General features: G+C 38.6%; 1 protein-coding gene and 1 pseudogene across 2 annotated transcripts in view; one reads left to right on the plus strand and one right to left on the minus strand.

Moving 5' to 3' along the window:
• Positions 1-22,378, minus strand: part of TTBK2 (tau tubulin kinase 2) — a 250,573-nt gene that overhangs the window by 86,516 nt on the left and 141,679 nt on the right. For both annotated transcript variants that reach the window (XM_069105849.1, XM_069105850.1), the window contains one exon: positions 1,827-1,892. In XM_069105849.1, the coding sequence (XP_068961950.1) occupies positions 1,827-1,892 (66 nt within the window). The remainder of the gene's footprint in view (positions 1-1,826; positions 1,893-22,378) is intronic.
• LOC138175310 (coiled-coil-helix-coiled-coil-helix domain-containing protein 2 pseudogene) lies at positions 8,761-9,288 on the plus strand (annotated as a pseudogene).

The following is a 22,378-nucleotide window of genomic DNA, read 5'->3' on the forward strand; positions in this document are numbered from 1 at the left end:
CTGTCAAAAACAAACCTCACACTTTGAGACATAAGCAGATCCTAAGTCTTGGTGAACCACCCTACATTTCACTAGTGGAGTTACAATTGCCTCTGGCTAAAGGCTTTTAGGAGAAATCTTTACCTCTTTCACAAAATAATCCCAGATACTTCTGACAGCTTTTCTATCATCCATCTTCAAAATACTGATGTGGCTATAAGACCCAGAAAAATTTTATCTTTATTCTAAAAAGAATACCTCATTTTAAAAATTACAATGTCAACATCATTCTGGGTGAGCTAACTGAAAAAAAAAAAACTAACATTTCAAATCATTAACAAAAAACATATCCAGAGGATTAAAAAAACATTTCCTAAAAATAACTGCCTGAAAACAAGAAAAAGAGGTTATCAATCATACCGGTATACAAACTGAGTTGGTTATAGTGTCTAATACAATGACAGATACATAGTAAGTGTATAATAAATATCTCACTGATTTGACAATTTAATGTTAATATAGAAATACATTATTCAGAGAATAATCTGTAAGATCAAACACAATTCAAATCTATAACATATATATGTATACATATAGCTTTGTTCAAGTTCTCACTTAATGTACCTTATCTAATCTGGGGCTTTACATATCAAAAAAAAAAAGGGATCAGGGGTTCAAAAAAAGGGTGCTCCTTCATTCCTTCCAAAACACAGTTGTTAATATGTTTTTCATACCCATCAAAACAAGGTATAAGGCCAGGGATCCCATGAGGCACTCTCCTAAGTAATAATTCAAAGTTTAGATAAAGAAAACTTAGAGATGAAAAGCATAAAAATGAAAGGCTAAAGAAAAAATACACAAGCAAAGGGATGATTTTAATGTAATGAAAGCCATGGATGGGGGAGAGAGCACGGAGAAGGAATGGTTTGGGGGCACGTTGCAAACTGTAATCATATAAAAGAAAAAATATTGATATTCATTCTCCATTCTTTTTGGAGGGGGGAGGGCAGGGCAATTGGGGTTAAGTGACTTGCCCAAGGTCACACGGCTAGTAAGTGTTAAATGTCTGAGGTGGGATTTGAACTCAGGTCCTCCTGACTCCAGGGCCAGTGCTCTATTCATTGAGCCACCTAGCCACCCCTCATAAGTAACTTCTTGACAAAGAGCATTAATGTTTTATTTTCCTCACAATCCCACAAAATTGATATGTAAATATAAGGGGTAGCATGGAATAATGGATAAAGAAAGAAATTCACGGTCAGGAAGACCTGGGTTCAAGTCTCCTCTCTAAGCAAGTTCTGGTACTAGGTGTACCTTTCAGTACCAAAGGCAGTTCTGTTAAGACTACAAACTGCAGAGCAATTGCATAGATCAGTTTTGGTAAAGTTCTCCTCTGGGAGCTCCCTACTCACTCAGATGAAATAGAGGTCAGAATAAAGCATATAAATATAGGTATAGATCATGCATACAAAGGAAGGTATAAACTATATTACAAAATGTAGTTAGCTAATCCTTAGCTAATTACATTTTTTATTGGCTAATCCAATTTCATTTCTACTACCTGATCATGCAGTTGCATATGTTCAATATTCTAGCGTACACATCACTAAAGAATATAATTACCAACTCCTCTGCAATGAATACCACCATAAGAACTGTTAAATTAGGACAAATTATTCAATTAATTCCAAAGCTATAAAGATCTGCCTTTACTCAAGTACTTTCCAGACAAAGAGGCCAGGAAAATGGGATGAAGGAAACTTATGTACATATGAGGTGGGACAGACAATATTTTACAGCATTATCAAGAGTGATCAGATTGATAAGCTTTAAGTTCAGATACTTACTCTGTTTCGATGAGCATTGATTGATGCATACCGGACTGTTCCTCGAAATCCTGCTACAGCTCGAGGCTGGAACATAAACAACAGAATACAGGAATTGAAAACTGTGAAAATTTAGTTCTGGTGTGATTGTGGAGCTAATGCATTGAAAATGTGAGGCACGATCTTCACAAGGCAATTATTAAATGTCTTCATGTTCATGGAACAATATTATATACTGCAGACTATACAGCACATGTGATAATAGCTTGGTTTCACTTATAACCAAGTATACAACTAGAGTCAAAATGATACATACAAGGTACTACCTCAACTCCAGAGTCCCCTTGATTCCATTCATCCCTTCTTCAACTCCAACAGCATTGGTGACTGTGTCAGTCAGATAGTCACAAAAATCTCATTTTGGTTTTTTCTTTTTGGAGGGGGGAAGACAGGGCAACTGGGGTTAAGTGACTTGCCCAAGGTCACATGGCTAGTAAGTGTTAAAAGTCTGAGGCTGGATTTGAACTTAGGACCTCCTGACTCCAGGGCCAGTGCTCTATTCACTGTGCCACCTAGCCACCCCAAGAAACCTCATTGCCTTGGAGTTAAAGTGGTGTACTGGGGGCCTAGTTTAATTCTAGGCAATTGTTTGCTGGCTCATCTTACAGTCAAGTCAGCACTCCAATATATGAAGTACTAAACAAAAAATGGTCAATGAATGCTAACCTATTTACTGACTACACTTCAGAGCAGAGGTTTTTCATCAGGATTCATGGGCCAAAAAGGGGTCCATAAACTTGAATGGGGAAAAAATTTCATCTTAATTTTCACTAATTTTAATTGAAATTTAGCATTTCCTTCAATTATGAATTTTTTAAAAAATTCTGAGAAGGGGTCCATATGCTTCACCTGCTTGCCAGAGAGGTTCATGTCTCACCAAAAAAAAAACAACTGTTAAGAAACCCTTTTATAGCTTGTGTTTGTAAATTCTAAACAAAAATTCAGTCCATGAGCAAACTTTGTTCTTTTTATGAAACTTATGACATTCCATGCAGCGGAGAATATCTTAGAAATCCAATCCAAGACTACTTTCCTTAGCAATGACTAGGCCATTTTAGAGACCGAACACCCTAGGAAGACTCATGTATATATTCATTAGTTACTATACTATTTTCTATGTAGTTGTTTTTTTAAAGTAATTGGGGTTAAGTAACTTGCTCAAGGTTACACGGCCAGTTATTTCTGGGTGTGGTGCTAAGTATCAGAGCCCGGATTCAATCCCAGGTCATCCCAACTCTGGGGCCGGTGCTCTTACTCACTGAGCCACCTGGCCAACCCTAAGCAATTGGGGTTAAGTAACTTGCTCAAGGTTACATGGCCAGGTGTTTCTGGGTGGGTGCTAAGTGTCTGAGCCCAGATTCAATCCCAGGTCATCCCGACTCTGGGGCCGGTGCTCTTACTCACTATGCTACCTGGCCACCCCATATTCTATGTAGTTTTAGTCGTCACTCTTTTGCTTTTCATCCCTAAAACCATTCAGAGTCTCCTCTTGTCTCCCCTATTAAAATCTCATAGAAGAACATCCATGTCAACTCAAATGAACCATTAGCACCTTGAGTCATAGATACTATCTTTCCCTTCTGCTTCTTGCCTTCCCTCAAGATTCAATTCAACTCTTCAGGTGAGTTTTCCTTTTACCTCTCCCAACTGCCCAGGGCCATAACTCTAAAGCTATCTTCCATTTACACTGTACATATCTTGTAATCTTGTACATACATAATTACTTGCTTGTCTCTCCCTTTAGAACATGAGCTCCTGGAGCTGGGACCATATTTATACCTTTCTTTGCAACCTTAGCACTTAGCATAGTGCCTGGCTTAACATGATTGTTGACTGACCATCCCTTTTGTTAGCAATCATCCTGGAACCTTGTAATGTGAATGTAAATTTTAAAGATCTTCCCTGCCCCTAGGCTAAAGTGCACCAGAAGCCTGGGGAGGGAGGCTTGTTTTTCAGTAGATACTTTTTGATTGGCCAGTGGGTCAATAAGGTTGTTACATTCTCTGAGCCAGGAGAAGGCTATATAAGCCCTGATGTGTAGCTTTGTTTTGGGACTCACTTTGAGAAGTGTTCTGTGATTTGATCTGAATTCTGGGAAGCCGTTGTTGAGAGTCCCCCGGCTTTGAAAAACCCAGATGTGGAAACCCAGATGTTGACTGGTTATGGATGTAATGGTTGGACAGTCTGGAAATCTGTCTACTTGATGTTTCTGTCTTGATAATTATGCCTGTATACTTTGAGGTTCAGGGTGCTGACCTTTTCTCCTGAACAAGGTAAACGATATATGTCTGACTGATTAAAGTAAGCTTGTTAACCCATTTTGAGTTGCTTTCCTTTAACAAAGCAGATCCAAGAACCTGTGGTAGCTGCAAACCTTGAGGACACGCTTGGGGTGCTTGCTGCTACAAACCTCTTCCCCCAAATTGAGGCAGAATCACTAATACAGATAAGATATAGGATTCTTGCTGTAATAAGCAAATTTTTGAAAGGTGAAAAGCCATCTTTGTAGCAACTACTACTGTCCTTCTCATCACCCTAACATCAGTACAGATTTGAAGAACTACAGTATACCTCTCTCATGTATTCTTGAGGGCTCAGCTGGCTGAACTAAATATTCTTTAATCAGTCTTGCATTGGGTTTTCTACTTTCTCCTCTAGTGTGGAAACTGGATTACGACATAGAAATTTATGTGGAGAGGCTTTAGCTATAAATTGTAGTAATTGAAATGGGGAGGTAAAATTGACCAAGTCTCATTTTAAACCTCCCAGAACTTGCATGGAGAACCTTCATACAATTTAAGGTAGGAATTGGCCCTAATTTAAGTGGTTACAACCCATACTCCTCTCATACCATTTCTTTGCTTCCTAGTAGAAGTACAGATGGTACCTGAAGTAGATAAGAATGTCACCAGCTCCAGGAATGTACCTCCCAAGACTGGCTGGTCTCTTAATTCAGTTCTGGTTTACACAGTGAATCTGTACACATGTACAGCAGAGAAGTCATTAAAAACAAAAAAGAACTCAGTGAATGGGACCATCTTTTTACTACTCTGCTCTTAGGAAAAAGAAGACAGCTTCTTTTTCCCCACCCTGCCATGCCCATCCTTAAGGCCAGAGGATAGATGAGCTCTACAATCAGTTTTCTTTTCCTTATCTCCTGATAAATATAGCTACTACTTAGTGAGATAGTTAGGGGTGGGCATTCAGAATTTTATCCCCTGAAAATTGAACAAATGGAAGGCAAATAACAAACAGATCACAACTGCTGATCTGATGGAGAAGCAGAAAGAAAGACAAAAGGAATAAACTTAAACTTCTGAAGTGAAATGTTCTTGAAGAGGGTCAAGTTCATCAAATAAACTCTGAAAAAAAACCCACCCAACAAGAAAATAAGAGGTAAGAGAAAAACAATAAAAACACACAAGACAACACATAAGAAAATAAAAACTGACCAAAATAGAAAATAAGCAAGGCATAGAAGAGTACTCAATCAGTTAAGTACTAATACCAATGAAGATATGAAAAAGAATACCACAAGTTATCTTTTAAATTTTATTTGTTGTACCAAACACAAAACCAAATAAGATGTGTATTTCTATATGCAAAAAAGAACAGAAAGAGAATTATACATGCCAGGTACAAATTTGCACTGCCACATACAGCTCACTTCTCCCTCATAAAACAAATTCACCATCGTAATTTTCAAAGTAGTACTGCTTTGTTTTCAACTGACCTTCCTCCTGTTCTGTTTTGCACATAAAAAAAAGCTTTAGTGACCCTCTATTTTTTACTTTCCCCCTATGTTGGTAGCCCTATCAAAATTCCCTTCTGTTAACTTCCCCAAACTGAAAAAGCAAAATCCTAGTATTAAACAGTATCATCAAGGAAAAGAAATTCCCACACTGGGCCAAAAATATAACATCTCATTCTGCACTGTGAATCCCTGACCTCAACGACAGTCAGTTTGATCACTCATTCTCTTGAATTGCGGTTGGTCATTACACTAATCATAATTCTCAAGTTTTTCTTAGTAGTAGTAACCCTAATGTTGCAGTTAACTATATAAATTATTCTTTTAATTCTGCTCATTGCCTTCTCCATCAGTTCATGTAAGTCTTTCCAGGTTTGATACTATCCCTTGCACTATTTCTTTTACTTCCCATTACATGCTTATGCCATGATTTTTCTAGTTGTTCTCAAGTGGTGGGCACCTCCTTAGTTTCTAATCAACACAAGGTATCTTGAGAGACATTGTCAAATGATGAAATAATATATTTAAAGAAATTAAGTAAGAATTAACCTAATTAGTTACTAGTAAAATTAGCAATTTTGTTTAGTGTTCTTTTGTTTAGTAAATTGGTAATGAAGATAAAAAACCTTACATTCCATTCTAAAGAATTAAATAATAATTTTTAAAAACAATGATAGTAAATCATAAAACAAATTAGGGCCTATAGTGTTTTCTTTACAACAACCCTATGATGTTAGTAGTGAAAGTATTTCTTGATATAATAAAAAGGTATTCATAAAAAACTACTTGAAATTATGTAAAATGGAGAAACAGCAACTGCATTTTCACTAAATATAGGTTTAAAAAAACCGAAGGCTGCCTCATTCTCACACTCCTATTTCACAAATTCTTGAAAATTCAATAATTGCAATAAGGCATGAAAAAGAAATCAGAGTGATTAAGTTCAATTCAGTCAAACACATATTTATGAAGCACTTATGTTCAAGGCTGGTATAAAAATGGTAGGGATACAACAAAAAAAAAACATTTCTTGTCTTGAAGAAGCTTACACTCTACAGGGTGAAAACAACATTAGCACAGATAAGTAAATACAATGTAAAGACAAAAAAGCTAAGGAGCATAATGGATGGAATACTGACTTTTGAGTCAAGACACTCTGGATTCATTCTACCTTTGACATATGCTGTGTGACACAGGGAAAGAACCAGACCTCTCCTTGCCCCCGTAAAGGGTAAGTGTCAGGGCAGCTTCAGTTGTGTTATTTCCTTTTAATTAATTGGTCTTATTTGATTCAAGGTGATGACTTTGCACCATTCTGCCTCACTTAAATCCAATTCACTTACAAGTCAAGACATCACCTTCCTGATGTCATTGGTCCTCTCCAAGAATGAAGGACAAACAAACAATAACAACAACAATTTTTAATGTATATTATATATATTATACCTAAAATGTATACAATTTTTTTTTTTTGCTTTTTGGAGAACAACTGGGGTTCAGTGACTTGCCCAAGGTCACATGGCTAGTTTTTGTGTGTGTGTGTGTTAAGTGTCTGAGGCCACATTTGAACTCAGGTCCTTCTGACTTCAGGGCCAGTGCTCTATTCACTGTGCCACCTACCTGCCCCTATAAAAAAAATTTTTAATGTATAAAAATCTGTCTCCCATTTGGCATCCAGAGCCAAAGCTGAGGAAGGTTATTTGTCCCAATTCACTGGGCAATTGCCATGCATCATGTAACAGATATGTTCGGAAGATCAAACCTTTGTTTCTTTAGTCATTTCATCTTTTATCCACCACATTTCCTATCTGTACTGGGGGAGTTTCCTTATGAAGAGTGCTCTGCATTAATGATATCATAGGAATCAACACAGTCTTTGCAAGAGGTACTTTTCACCCATTTTTTTTTTAAAGCAATTGGGGTTAAATAACTTGCTCAAGGTTACACGGCCAGTTATTTCTGGGTGTAGTGCTAAGTATCTGAGCCCAGATTTGATCCCCAGGTCATCCTGACACTGGAGCCGGTGTTCTTACTTGCTGAGCCACCTGGCCGCCCCTAATCCATTTGGTTTCTGCTAGGTGCATTGTCAAGCTAGATTCTAAAATGCATTTAAGAGGCTTAAGGCAATCAACACAATGTCAGCATCTGAAAGGTCTCTCTACAGAATTCTTCTTTTCCTGGGACATGTATCCTCATTGATAACAGAAAAAAAATTGTGAGTATGTTTCTATGCTTTTATGACTTGTCTGATATTAATAATCAGAGGGCCTATGAAACAAAAGAAAGCCACACACTCAATGACCATGTCTGAAAATGTTTATCTCATTCTTTACTTCTGCTAAGGGGTAAGATGAATGCTTTAGCATTCATCTTATGAAATCATGAATGGTCAAGGAACTCATCGAAGCCCTTGTCTTCCAAAGTTGTTTTCTCTGATGACATCTTATTATCACTTTTGGTATTTAATTCTTTGTCACACTCAAATTAATTCTAACATGAGTCTTTCTGTAGCTGATTAATCATTTGAATTTTTCAGAGGCTTGTATTCCATTATCTACAACAATATAAAATTTGTGTGGTGGGACCACTGTTTTCTTCTGTATGGCATATCTTACAGTATGAAGACTGTCTTTTTCTATAGATAGATCCTGTTATTTTGTACTAATGGAATCTATGGTATTTACATGTATTCACTTAGCTGTCTTGTACAAAGAGACAAAGTAGTCTACTCCTCCTACTGATTTGGAGTTAGCACAAGGACATTCAAGTTAAGTTTTGGGGGGACCCTTGAAGATTAACCCAACACCACTTCAACAAGCAATTTGGACTAACTAATGCTATTCTCCTGGACTCTTCCTCTAGTAAGAATATAGCTAGGTGGTGCAGTGAGTAGAGTGCTGGCTCTGGAGTCAGGAGGACCTGAGTTTGGATCCAGCCTCAGACATTTAACACACACACACACACACACACACACACACACACGCAACCTAGCCGTGTGACCTTGGGCAAGTTACTTAACCCCAATTGCCCTCCAAAAAGCCAAAAAAAAAAAAAAAAAAAGGAATATAGCAAAGATGGACAATAAAGAAGAGTCTGCTCAATTTAATCATGGTCCTTGGTTTGGAAGGTGAAAAAGCCGACTTCTCCCCAGGATGTCTACTGCTTGGAGTCAAGTATGCTGCGCGGAAGCAGGAGCCGGACCTCCCAGGTGGCCCCTCTGGCCAGTCAGGCGCCCCCAATGAGAGCTGCACCACCACCAGCAGCTCATCCTCTAGCAGCAGTACCACCATCTGCAGTTGCCCCTCCTGCTGCTGCCCCTAAGCAGCCGGGTTTAATGTCCCAAATGGCTACCACCTACAGCCGGGGTGGCAGTGGGTTCAGCTGTCAGCCACACCATTGGTCATGCCATTACAAGTGGCTTTGGTGGTGGGAGCAGTCCTGAGCCTGCAAGGCCTGATATCACATACCAGGAACCTCAGGGAGCACAGCCAGCCTACCAGCAGCATCAGCAGCAATTTGGTCCCTGCCACTACAAGATGAAGCAACTCTTAGAGTGTGCCCAGAACCAGGGTGACCTCAAACTGTGTGAGGGCTTTAGCGAGGTGCTGAAGCAGTGCAGGTTTGCAAATGGATTAGCCTAATTGAGACCTTCAAAAGGAAGAAATGGAAAAATCAACTCTGAAGACCTATTTAATTTAGCATAATGCATAATTAGTAGTGAAATGATAAAGAAAACTGAGACCACCAGTACTTTGGTTTTTCTGGCTATTTGTCACTAATATCTTTATTTCAGAACAACCTTCGAGGGGAAAGCTGTTCCCCACTGTGGAGATAACATGAGCTAATATAAAATGTTGGGATGAGGCAGATGCTTGTGTGGTCTCTCATCAAAATGAATGCTTGTGATATAAACTCTTAAAATAAAGTTTATTTCCTCCTGGGGAAAAAAAAGGTGAAAAAGCCCCTAGTTTTCCAATACTGCTATATAGTCAAGGATTCTGGGGTCAAGAGGTGTAGCTATATGGCTTCAAAGCTGTATAGACTTTTTCCCCTCAGAAAACAAAGGCACTTTAATTTTATATTTTAATAAGTTTTTATTGATATTTTCTGTTTATTACATCACCAAAGTATCCTATGTATGCATTCCTCTTTTGCTACCAGAGTCATCTCAAATGACAATTTTTTTTGTAGAGGAAGGAAAAAAAGTCAGCACAAGTGACTGATACATTGGAAAAGTGTGAAAATATGTGCAATGTGTAATACCTGAGGACTTTCCACTTCTAGGAAGGGGTAGATTGGGGGTTTCTTCTCCTATCTCTTCAAGTCCTCCTTGGTCTTTGTTTTTATTGCATTTATTTTTGACTTTATAGTATGTTATTATTCTCTCCATTTTCATCACTGTAGTTACTACGCATATTGTTTTCATGGTTCTGCTTACTTTACTCTGCCTCAATTTATATAGATCTTTCCATGTTTCTCTGTAGTCATCATACACATCACATAACTCTGGCCTGCTTGTTGCTATAGGTGGGTATCCTACCTTGCAGTTAAAACACAAAAAAATGTACAAAAAATTTTTGCAAAGATGATTTCACTTACTGTTGGTACCTGGAATGTGTGCATGCTTATGGAAAACATGAAATCCATTAGACCTGAGAGACCAACTGCTCTTGTTGTGAGAAAATTCAGCTGGAATCACATCCAAACAGCAGCCCTGAGTGAAACAAGGCTGGCAAATGAAGACCAGCTTACTAAAGTTAGAGCTGGATACATTATTTTCTGTAGCAGCTGCAGTGATGGGGAATGGTGTGAAACTGGCACAAGTTTTGCAATGAAAAATAATCTAGTCAGCAAGTTCATATGCCTTCCAAAAGGAGCGAACAACAGGCTATTACAATGTGATTGCCACTTGCAAGAAACTGCCACACCACCATCATCAGTGTGTATGTTCCCACCATGATAAACCATGATGAAGTCAAAGAAAAGTTTTATGAATTTCTGGAGACCCTCATCATCAATGTGTGAAAAGAGTTGATAAGCCTGTAATTCTAGGTGACTTTAACACCAGAGCAGTGCAGACTATCAGACATGGCAAGGAATCCTTGTGAGGAATAGGGTCAGAAACAGCAAGAGCAAGGGTCATTTACTACTGAAGACCTGTGCATCTCATGACCTCATCACCAACACTGTCTTCTGTTTGCCTAAATGCAATAAAACTTCACAGATGCATCCTTGTAGCAAACATTGGCATTTAATAGACTATGTCATGGTAATGAGAAGAGACAGACAAGAGGTGAGAGTGACAAATGCAATGTGTGATCATAGAGTTATTCTCTCCAAGCTGATCATTTGCATTCATCAAAAGCAGCAGCCCTAAGAAAATGACTATCACAAAACTTAATGCCAATACATTAGAGTGCTTCTCCATGCATGAACAGTTTGTTGCTAACTTGGAGTAAAAGCTGAGTCAACACATGGTTGGCAACAGTGGAGGAGAAAAGGAGAGAGTAGCTTTCAGAGATTTGATATACAGCACTGCATTTACTCATCTGGGCCAGAACACTTGCAAACATCAAGATCAATTTGATGAAAATAATGGGGAAATTCAGAAGCTGCTAAACAAAAAACAAGAACTTCACAGAGTTTACCAGAAGGACAGTTTGTCCATCTCTAAGAAGGCAGTGTTCAACTCCATCAAAAGTAAAGTGAAAGCGATGCTTAGAGAGATGCAGGATTCTTGGCTCAGTAAGAAGGCAGATGAAAATCAGGTAAGAATCCAAAACATTTTTGTGGGGCCCTGAAGGTTATTTATGGGCTAAAGACCCATGATGTATCTCAACTACTCAGTAATGATGGAGCCACAGTGAATTAGTGATAAGGACATGATCTTGGAGAGATAGGCCAAACAGTTGTCCATAGCATTCTCAACAGACAATCATCAACCAATGTAATAGCCACTGACTATATACCCCAGGCTGAAGTCAATCCCTCTCTAGCCAAACTTCCAAATGAAGAAGATGTTTTGAATGCTATTTAGGTTCCTCTCATGGGACAAAGTGCCTGGTTCTAATTTTATTCCAGTTGAGATTTATGAGGCAGGGAGTTCACTGCTTCTTCAAAAGCTGACTGAAATCTTCTGGGTTACATGGCAAGAGGAGGTTATCCTCTAGGTGTTTAAGGAAAGTTCCACTGTCCATCTCTATAAAGGAAAAGGAAACAGACTGTCCTGTGACCATCATAAAGGGTTCTGTCTCTTACACACTGCTGGCAAGATTTTTGCCAGAGACCTCCTTAACAGGCTGATCCTTCACATGGAAGATGGTCATCTATCTGAGAGCCAGTGTGACTTCAGAAAGGGCTGAGGAACAGTCAACATAGTGTTTGTGCTGATAACTCCAAGAGAAATGCCAGAGCAGAACAGAGATCTATAAAGTATTTGTCAATCTAATGAAGGCCTTTGATAGTGTCACCTGGAGACAGATTACCTGGAGAAGTTCATTAGTATTGTATGTCAATTTCACGATGGCATGCTTGCATGGGTTCTGGATGATGGACAATGATCTCGTGCTTTCCCAGTCATGAAGGACTGTGTGCTTGCTCTTTGGCATGATGTTTTCAACTATGTTGTTGGACGCCCTTCAATGAGGACGAAAACAGTATCAAGATCATCAATTTACCACACTGATGGTAAATGATTTAATGTGAAAAGACTATGAGCCAAGACCAAAATGGAGGAAGAGTTGGTGTGTTACTTTTTGTTTTCAGATAATTGTGCATTCAATGTAGCCTATGAAGTGGAGATGCAGAAAAGTATGGATCAATTCTCTGCTACTTGTGCTAATTTTGGCATAATAATTAGCAAAAAGGAAACAGAGGTTCTCCACCAGCCAGCATTGAATCATCCATACATGGAACCATCAGTTACAGTAAGCGGAGAAATTTTGAACTCTGTGGATAAGTTCACTTACCGTGGCAGTATACTTTCCAGGGACGTACACACAGATGATGAAGTTGACACATGCATTGCCAGAGCTAGCTCAGTGTTTGGGAGGCTCTGAAGGAAAGTGTGGGAGAGAAAAGGTATTAGGCTGCCTACCAAACTGAAGATCTACAGAGCTGCTGGGCTGACCTCATTGTTGTATGCCTGTGAAACCTCGACAGTCTACCAGTGACATGCCAGGAAACTGAATTGGTTCTATCTGAATTGTCTTAGGAAGATTCTGAAGATCATCTAGTGAGATAAGATAACAAACGCTGAAGTCCTCCCTTGAACTGAACTACCAAGCATTCAAACTCTATTGTACAGAGCGCAACTCCAATGGACTGACCACATTGTTCAAATGCTAAAAGTACATTTGCCTTAAAGATTATTTTATGGGGGCGGCCAGGTGGCTCAGCAAGTAAGAGCACCGGCCCCAGTGTCAGGATGACCTGGGATCGAATCCGGGCTCAGACACTTAGCACCACACCCAGAAATAACTGGCCGTGTAACCTTGAGCAAGTTACTTAACTCTAATTGCTTAAAAAAAAAAAAATTATTTTATGAAGAACTAACACAGGGCAAGTGTTCACATGGAGGTCAGAAGGAGTAGAATGAGGATACTCTCAAGGTCTCTCTAAAGAACTCTGGAGTCAACTGTGGACATGGAAGACACTGGCACAGGACAGCCCAGCAAGATGTGTCCCCATCAAAGAAAGCACTATGGTATATGAGCAAAGCAAAGTGCAGTCCCTCAAAACAAAAACATAAACAAAAAAATCCCAACACATTAGATGCACGAATTTAGATACATTTCCACTCCAAATGTTCATATGAACTATCTGTGCCTGATTTGTGGTAGAACCTTCTGAGATTGTACTGGTCTGATCAGCTACAGTACAACACATGGTACCTGGACCCCAGCACAGCAATGTCAATCTGGTCTTCTTTGAGAATGGAGAACAATAAGGATTGTGGAGTATATTATAAGGTATTGGTCTAAATCTAATTTTTGTTGCACTGCTTTTCAGTTTTCCCAGCAATTTTTTTTATTACCAAATAAGGATTTTTTTTCCTTATATAATTTATGTTTACCACTTTTATCAAACACTAGGTGTAATGGGAATGCAAATTTGGAAGATCTTCCCTGCCCCTAGGCTAAAGTGCACCTGAAGCCTGGGGTGGGAGGCTTGTTTTTCAGTAGATACTTTTTGATTGGCCAGTGGGTCAATAAGGTTGTTACATTCTCTGAGCCAGGAGTAGGCTATATAAGCCCTGATGTGTAGCTTTGTTTTGGGGGCTCACTTTGAGAAGTGTTCTGTGATTTGATCTGTATTCTGGGAAGCCGTTGTCCAGGGCCCCCCCGGCTTTGAAAAACCCAGATGTGGAAACCCAGATGTTGACTGGGTATGGATGTAATGGTTGGACAGTTTGGAAATCTGTCTACTTGATCTGTTTCTGTCTTGATAATTCTGCCTGTATACTTTGAAGTTCGGGGTGCTGACCTTTTCCCCTGAACAAGGTAAACGATATATGTCTGCCTGATTAAAGTAAGCTTGTTAACCCATTTTGAGTTGCTTTCCTTTATCAAAGCAGATCCAAGAACCTGTGCTGGCAACAAACCCTGAGGACGCTTGGGGTGCTTGCTGCTACACTAGGTTACTGAGTTCTACTGTTTCTGAATCTCCCTTGTTTAGTCTGTTCCACTGATCTATCTATCTATCCTTTAACCAAATGAGTAGAAAAACCAAACCAGGTGGTTTTGATGACTATTGCTTTATAATACAGAGCAAGGCCTGGAAGAACACTTCCCTTTTGTACTTACTTCTTTTCATCATATCCCTTGGTATTCTAGATTTTTTTTTCTTCCAAATGAATTGTGTTATTTTATTAAGTTTGACAAAGTATCCCCTTTGTAATTTCATGTGTATAGCATATAAAGTATAAATTAATTTTGGTAGTACTGAAGTGCTTACCAGAAATTATACACTAGAGCCCCCTTAAACCTGCTAGAGGGGACCCCTACTGGGTTCCTTGGAAACTACCTAATAGGCCCCAATAGTAAAGAAATGTTTCACCTGTGTTGCTAAAAACATGCCACAGATTCCCATGGATTCAGGTCTATTTCGCTTCAGTAGAAATAATACTAAGGCTTTGTTTCAATAGGAATAATACTGAGAATGCTTTGCTTCAATGGGAATAATACTGAGAAAGCTTCACCTCAATAGAAACAAGGCTAACCCCTTAGAAACATATTCTGTTGCTAGGAAACACATTGTCTATAAAATTATGTCTAACAGAAAGCTTGCTACTGTCTTTCGGTCTGAGAGGCAGTCCTGGCCAGTTAATGAACACTCCTATCAAATTATAATTGGCCTAGCTGTCCTGTTATATCTTGGTGTCCATTATAGTACTGTCATTTTTTTTTATATTGACATGGTTTAGCCATGAGCACTGAATATTCCTCCAGTTATTTAGGTTGTTCTTTCATTCTTTAAGGAGTCCTTTGTAATTGAATCTATACAAGTCTTCTGTGTACTTTGGGAAGTTGATCCCCAGATATTTTATGCATTGTGTAGTTATTTGGAATGGGATCTCCCTTTCTTTTTTTTACTTCTTGTGTTTTGTTATTATTATGTACAAATGCTATTGATTTATGAGGATTTATTTTGAAGCCTGCAAATTTGCTGAACCTATTAACTGTTTCAGTATCTTTGTTAATTTTCTGGGGTTTTGCAAGTAAACCATCATGTCATCAGCAAATTGGGATAGTTTTATCACCTCTTTACCCCCTCTATATTACTTTACTACTCTCTTGTCTTACAGCTACTGCTAGCATTTCTAGAACTATATCACATAATAGTGATGAAGGGTCCCTCCCTTACTTTCATGCTTACTGGAAAAAGTATCCTCATTGTATATGATACTTGATTTTGGTTTTAGATAGATATTTTCATATCTCTATGCCTATAGAGAGTAAACACCTAAATGAATGTTCTACTTTCTCAAAGGTTTTTTTTTCCTAAATCTACTGAGAATATCATGATGTTTTAGATATTTTGGATTTTAATATGATTATGTTGATTGTTTTCGTAATGCTGAACCATGCTTGTGCTTCCTGGGTATAAATCTCACTTGATCATAATGAACGATTTTTTGGACAGATCGCTGTGAGAGGACTTTGTTTAAAATGTTTGAGTCAATGGTCATTAATGATACCGACATACTTTTCTTTCTATGTTTTATCTTTCCCTGGTTTAGATATTAGAACCATATTTGTCTCATAAAAGAATTCTTTTTTATTTTTTCATTTTTCAAGTGCTTTATTAACTTCTGATTTACATCATTCATTTCCGCCAGATTTTGAGTTACACATTTTCTCCCCGTTTTTCCCCTACCCACCTCCCCAAAATAGCAGTCCCATAGGATATCCCCTCCTCCAATCTGATCTCTCCCATATCTTCTCTCTTACCCCCTTTGACTTTTCCAGTAGGGCACGGTGTATCTCTATGCCCCAGTGCCTGTATATCTTATTTCCCAATTACATGTAAAATAGTATTACTAATAGTATATATGTATATATATATTTTAAACATTTGATTTTAAAACTTTGAATTCCAGATTCATTCCCTTCCTCCCTCGTCACCCGCCCTTACTGGAAAGATAAGCAGTTCAGTATAGGTTGTACATGTATAGCTTATGCAAAACATTAACATAGTTGATATACTGCAGAAGACTGACTATATTTCCTTCCCTCCTATCCCACCTCCCACTAGTTCTATTCTCTACTTTGATCCCAGCCCTTTTCAAAAGTGGGTGCTTCCAACTTCCCTCCCCCCCAGCCTGCCCTCCATTCCATCATCCCCCCTCACATCCCCTTCCCCCCTACTCTCCTGTAGGGTGAGATACCCTATTTAGTGTGTATTTCATTCCCTCCCCAAGCCAAATTCAATGAGAATATGGTTGACCCATTCCCTTTTGCCTTCCTATTCTTCCCCTACATTGTAACCATTTTCCCTTGCCTCTTTTATAAGAGATAGTTTACCCCATTCTGTCTCTCCCCATCTCCTCTCATTATATTCCCCTCTCACCTCTTAATTTCACCTTTTAAGTATAATCCCTTCCTATTAAATTGGTCCTGTGCCCTCTATCTATGTATACCTGTAAACATATATACACACACACACACACACATATATATATATATATATATGTATTCATATGCCCATATATCCTCTGATATATGTGTGTGTGTATGTATGTATGTGTGTGTGTGTATATATATATATATATATATATATATATATATATATATTCATTCCCTTCAACTATTTTCATACTGAGAAAAGTTTCATCAGTTACAATTATCATTTTTCCATGTAGGAATGTTAATAGTTCAACTCTGATAAGTTCCTTATGGTTTATTTTCCCTGTTTACCTTCTCATGCTTCTTGTATCTGAATGTCAAATTTTCTATTGAACTCTGGTTTTTTTCATCAAGAATGCTTGAAAGTCCTCTATTCCACTAAATGACCATATTTTCCCCTGAAACATGATACTCAGTTTTGCTGGGTAGGTGATTCTTGGTTTTAATCCCAGCTTCTTTGACCTCCAGAATATAATATTCCAAGCCCTTCGATCCCTCAGTGTAGAAGCTGTCAGATCCTGTATTATCCTGATTTTGTTTCCACAATATTCAAATTGTTACTTCCTGGCTGCTTGTAATATTCTCTCCTTGATCTGGGAATTTTGGAACCTGGGTATAATATTCCTAGGAGTTTTCTTTTTGCGATCTTTTTCAGGAGGTAATCAGTGGATTCTTTCAACCTCTATTTTGCCCTCTGGTTCTAAAACATCAGGGCAGTTTTCCTTGAGAATTTCTTGGAGGATGATTTCTAGGTTCTTTCTTTGATCATGGCTTTCAGATAGTCCAATAATTTTAAAATTATCTCTCCTGGATCTATTTTCTAGGTCACTGGTTTTTCCAATGCCACTCAATTACTTGACTTGTGGGCTTTTTGCCACAGTAGGACTCTGCTACCAGACAGGGGAGCTTCCATTCCAAATGCTGGGGTTTTCTCAGCTGCCGGAGGTATTAGTTGGGAGCCCTTGCTGAAGCCTCCACACGCTCTGGCAAGCTGGACACACATCCCAGGACTTCCACCTTAGACTGCAATCCAGATCCAAGCAGGTTAAAGCAAGAGCAATTACCCCTCAGACTGGTCGCTTGGTCCCCCTACACTCTGTAAGCCAGGAGCTGAAGCTGCCATGTGGCAGTGGCGGCTGTATCGCAGCCCTCAGCAAGCTGAGGCACTCCCAACTACTGGGTCCCAAAGTCCATACTGCATTGACCTCTCACTTTTTCCTTTGCATCTATGTGTTGATAATTCTGGAACGACCACTGCTGAGCTGGTCAGGCCCACCCTGGTTCTAAAACCTCGGGGTGGAGCTGGGCTCGGCTCCCACAGCATTGCGTTGACCCATTGCTGCTGGCCTGCTGTGCTGTCCTCAGCAGGAGGCTAGCTTCTCTGTGTCATTTTGTGGGTTCTATAGCTCCAAAGTTTGTTTAGAGTCCCCTTTTACATGAATTGGGGAAGGTAGAAGCCGGGCGGAGGACCTGCTTCTACTCCACCCCCATAAAAGAATTCTGATAGGGTTCTTTCTTTCTCAATCTTTGAGAATAATTTGTGAAATATTAACTGTTCATTAAAAGATAGAATTCTTTTGTGAATCCATCAGGACCAGGAGTTTTTTGATTGCTACTTCCCTTACAGCTGGATCTAGTTCCTGTTCTGAGATTCAGTTATCTAAGATCTCTATCTGAACTTCTGATACTTTATGTATTTTATATTTTTGAAGGTATTCCTTTATTCCTTTTGTGTCCTCAGTTTTGTTAGCATATAACTATTCACATTATGTCCTAATTATTCTTTTTTCTTATGATTTTGCTGGGATTTCACCTTGTTCACTTGTTATTGATTTGATTTCTTCTCTTTTTAATCATATTAGCCAAGGGTTTATTAATTTTATTAGTCTTTTTAAAGAACCAGCTTTTGGTTTTATCATTACTGTTTTTCCAATTGATCTATTTCCCTTCTATTTTTAAAATATTACCTCTTTTGTGCTAAAATTTTTATTTGATGATTTTCTAATTTTTTAAAAAATATATAGTTCATTAATCCACTCTTTTTCTAAGTTGTTAATGTTATGATTGCAAGGATATGATTTTCCCCCAAGGATTGCTTTACCTGTATCCCAAAAATTCTAGTATGCTGTTTCACCATTATAATTTTCTTTAACACAGTTATTTATTCTATCATTTGTTCTCTGACCCATTCATTATTTAAGATTTCATTGTTAAGTCACTATTTGGGTCTGTATCTTCTGTTTCTATTCTTATTGCTTAATGGTTTGTACATGATATACTTATTATTCATATCTTTTAACATTTCTTTGCAATTATCTCTGTGCCCTACTTCCTGGTCAATTTCTATAAAGATTCCATGTGGTGCAGAGACACATATATATCTTTTGCTGTCCCATTTAGAAGATGCTATATGTCTTTTAATTCTAGTTTCTCCCCAAATTTGTTTAGTTCCATATCTGTTAGACTTGTCAAAAACTGACAGAGGGTTATTGAAGTCTCCTGTCATTATTGTGTTACTGTCTATGACTTCTTGAAGTTCATGTGTTTCCTTTTTGAATTTGGATGCTAAGGCACTGGAGTATATAAGTTTATTACTAACATTGATTTGCTGTCTGTGGTTCCTTTCAGAATAATATGGTTTCCTTGTTTATCTCTTTATTTTTTTTAATGTTTATTTTTGCTTTGTCTGAGAGTATGATGACAACTCATGCTTTTTTGGACGCTTAATGCATAGCAAATTTTTTTCCACTGCTTTCCATTTTATTTTGTGCAAATCTTTTTTTTTCTTATCCAATTTGTAACTTTTTTCATTTTATTAGATTGTTTAATCCAGTCATATTTAAAGTTTTAAGAATTAGGATAGGGGCAGCCAGGTAGCACAGCTAGTAAGAGCAGCGGCTCTAGTGTTGGGATGACCTGGAGATCGAATCCCGGGCTCAGACACTAAGCACCCACCCAGAAACACCTGGCCGTGTAACCTTGAGCAAGTTACTTAACCCCAATTGCTTAGGGGCGGCCAGGTGGCTCAGCAAGTAAGAGCACTGGCTCCAGTGTCGGGATGACCTGGATCAAATCTGGGCTCAGATACTCAGCACCACACCCAGAAATAACTGGCCATGTAACCTTGAGCAAGTTACTTAACCCTGATTGCTTAAAAAAAAAAAAGAATTAGGATAATTTTTTTCCTCTGTCTCTAAAATTGCTTTTCAAGTTATAATTTCCTCCCCTCTTCTGCTGAAAAACGTATTATGTTCTTTCAGTTACTTTATTTTTATCTTTTTAAAGGTGGCCCTATTCCCACTGGCTCTTTTTCTCTCCCCGCCTCCCCTTCTTCTCATTTATTACCCCTTTTCCTTTAGTGTTTTGTTTATTAGTTCCTCTCTCGTGATTTTTTTCTGGTTATATGTTTCTTCCCCCTCTCAGTCAAATACATTCCCTCTTTCTCTCCTTTCAGTTAGTTAGTCCCGTTCATTAGTTTTTAAATTTAATTTTTGCACCCCTTTACAAAAAGGATTTCCTCTCACTCTCATTATTCATCTTCTCTTTCTCTTTACTCTAGACCCTCATTCTTTGATTCATGACCCCTATAATCATCTGGTTTCTCTTTTCTCTGTATTCTTCATACAACTAAAGTTTCTAAGGCATCCATTGTCAGATCTCTCCTGTAGGTGCTTTCAGTCACAGAACAGTAGGGCTTAACCCATGGATTCCCCTTTTCATTGTGTCTCACTCTCAGAATAATAAAAATCATTGCAGGTCTGAGAGATGACACTGCCCCGTGGTAGGGCCCCTTCCCCACCTCTGATCTATGTCCTTTCTTGTTGACCTCTTTTCCTATATTTACCTGGAATTTTCTTCCCTGTGTTCATGTTCTCCTACTGTTCCAGGTGCCACTGTTTCCAGGGCCTCAAATTCCTTCTCTCTCTCAAGACAGGTAGAATTTTCAAACATCAAAGCCCCTCCCTCTGCCCAAGTCTCATCCAGTGTAAAGTTTTTATTTCTCTTCACCCATAGGAGCATTCATAAATAGAACCCTTCTCCCCCCATCAAAGTAAGGCCTCCTACCTTTTTTCCCCTTCTCAGTCTTTCCCTCCATCCTTCTCACTCACTCACCTATAGGCCTTTTTCTTTCTAAAAACACAAAAGCCATCTTTCCCTCATTGCTAGCCCTTTATTTGACTCTAGCACATCACTCACTCCTTTCAATCCTCCTGTTCCCCCTCCCTACCCCAAGTTATAATGTAGTACTGCAAAAGAAGTATTCACCTGCAGACAGGATGTCACCACGTTCTATGTTCCCTCTTCACCTCTTCATTATTACCTCTACCAGATTTCTGCTTTCACTCTTGTCTCCAAAAACTGTAGATGCTCTTTGATCCAGCAATACTTTGACTAGGTCTGTATCTCAAAGATATCATAAAAAGGTAAAAGGATCCACATGTACATAAAGAAATATTTTACTAGTCTTTCTGTTGTCACTCTGTCCTTGCCTGACATATTTATTCACTTTTCCCGCATTTCTGTGGATTGGGGTGTTCAAGAAGCAAATAATCTCTTCAATTCTGTTTTTTTTTTCTAAAAATGTTTTAACTCTTCTTTATTATTATTTTTTTTTAGGCAATCGAGGTTAAGTAACTTGGTCAAGGTTACACAGCCAGCTATTTCTGGGTGTGGTGCTAAGTATCTGAGCCTGGATTTGAACCCCAGGTCATCCTGACACTGGAGCCGGTGCTCTTACTTGCTGAACCACCTGGCCGCCCCTTTATTATTGAATATCCATCTTTTGTCCTAACTGGTTAAGCTAAAATTAAAGGACAGCTGAGTTCTGAGTTCCACTACTGTTCAAAACACATTATTCTATTCCTCCTCTTTTTGCTAGTCAGTGCAGAACAGTCTTATGTTGTTTGAAGGCCCCTTCTTTTGTATCTGAAGATCTTTATTCTGATGACTTGCAGAACTTGGTTCTGAATTGAATGGTTAATTTTAACCACCCTGTGTCTGCAGTCTTGGTTTTTTTTTTTTTAAACATGGAGATCTCAGGGTGGCTAGGTGGCGCAGTGAATAGAGCACCGGCCCTGGAGTCAGGAGGACCTGAGTTCAAATCCAGCCTCAGACACTTAATACAAAAACTAGCCATGTGGCCTTGGGCAAGTCACTTAACCCCAATTGTCCTCCAAAATGCAAAAAATCATCCCCAAAACATGGAGATCTGTGAATTCTTTCAAATGGAGTTCCACTTTCTATAGTCAGAAGTTCTGAACAGTTCTCTTCTATTCACTTTTGCGTTAATATTTTTTGTACTTTCATGTCCCTCTGTAATATCTATGACTCTCCGTTGCCTTTACAAACCCTGTCTGCTAGATCACTATATTTTGCTTGAATAGTGAGCATATTTTCTTTTAATGTTACTGGTTTTGCTTCTCTTCTTCTATGTTGCCGCCCTTCATTTCTGTGTATTTGTGCTTCCAATCTTATTGTTCTCTCTCTGTTTTCTTCAGTGAGGCTTGCCACTGTAGATTTCAGTTTCTCTATTCTGCTCATTCTTTTTACTGTGCAGTACACAAATTCTGTTCATTTCTCTTTTGGGATGCTCAGGAATAGCATGCTGTGGTTCTGTTATCTCAAATTCCACAGGA

This window comes from Petaurus breviceps, unplaced genomic scaffold (assembly GCF_028583685.1).
Source record: "Petaurus breviceps papuanus isolate PSGF00001 unplaced genomic scaffold, PetGlider_PUasm1.0 77, whole genome shotgun sequence".
NCBI lineage: Eukaryota > Metazoa > Chordata > Mammalia > Diprotodontia > Petauridae > Petaurus > Petaurus breviceps.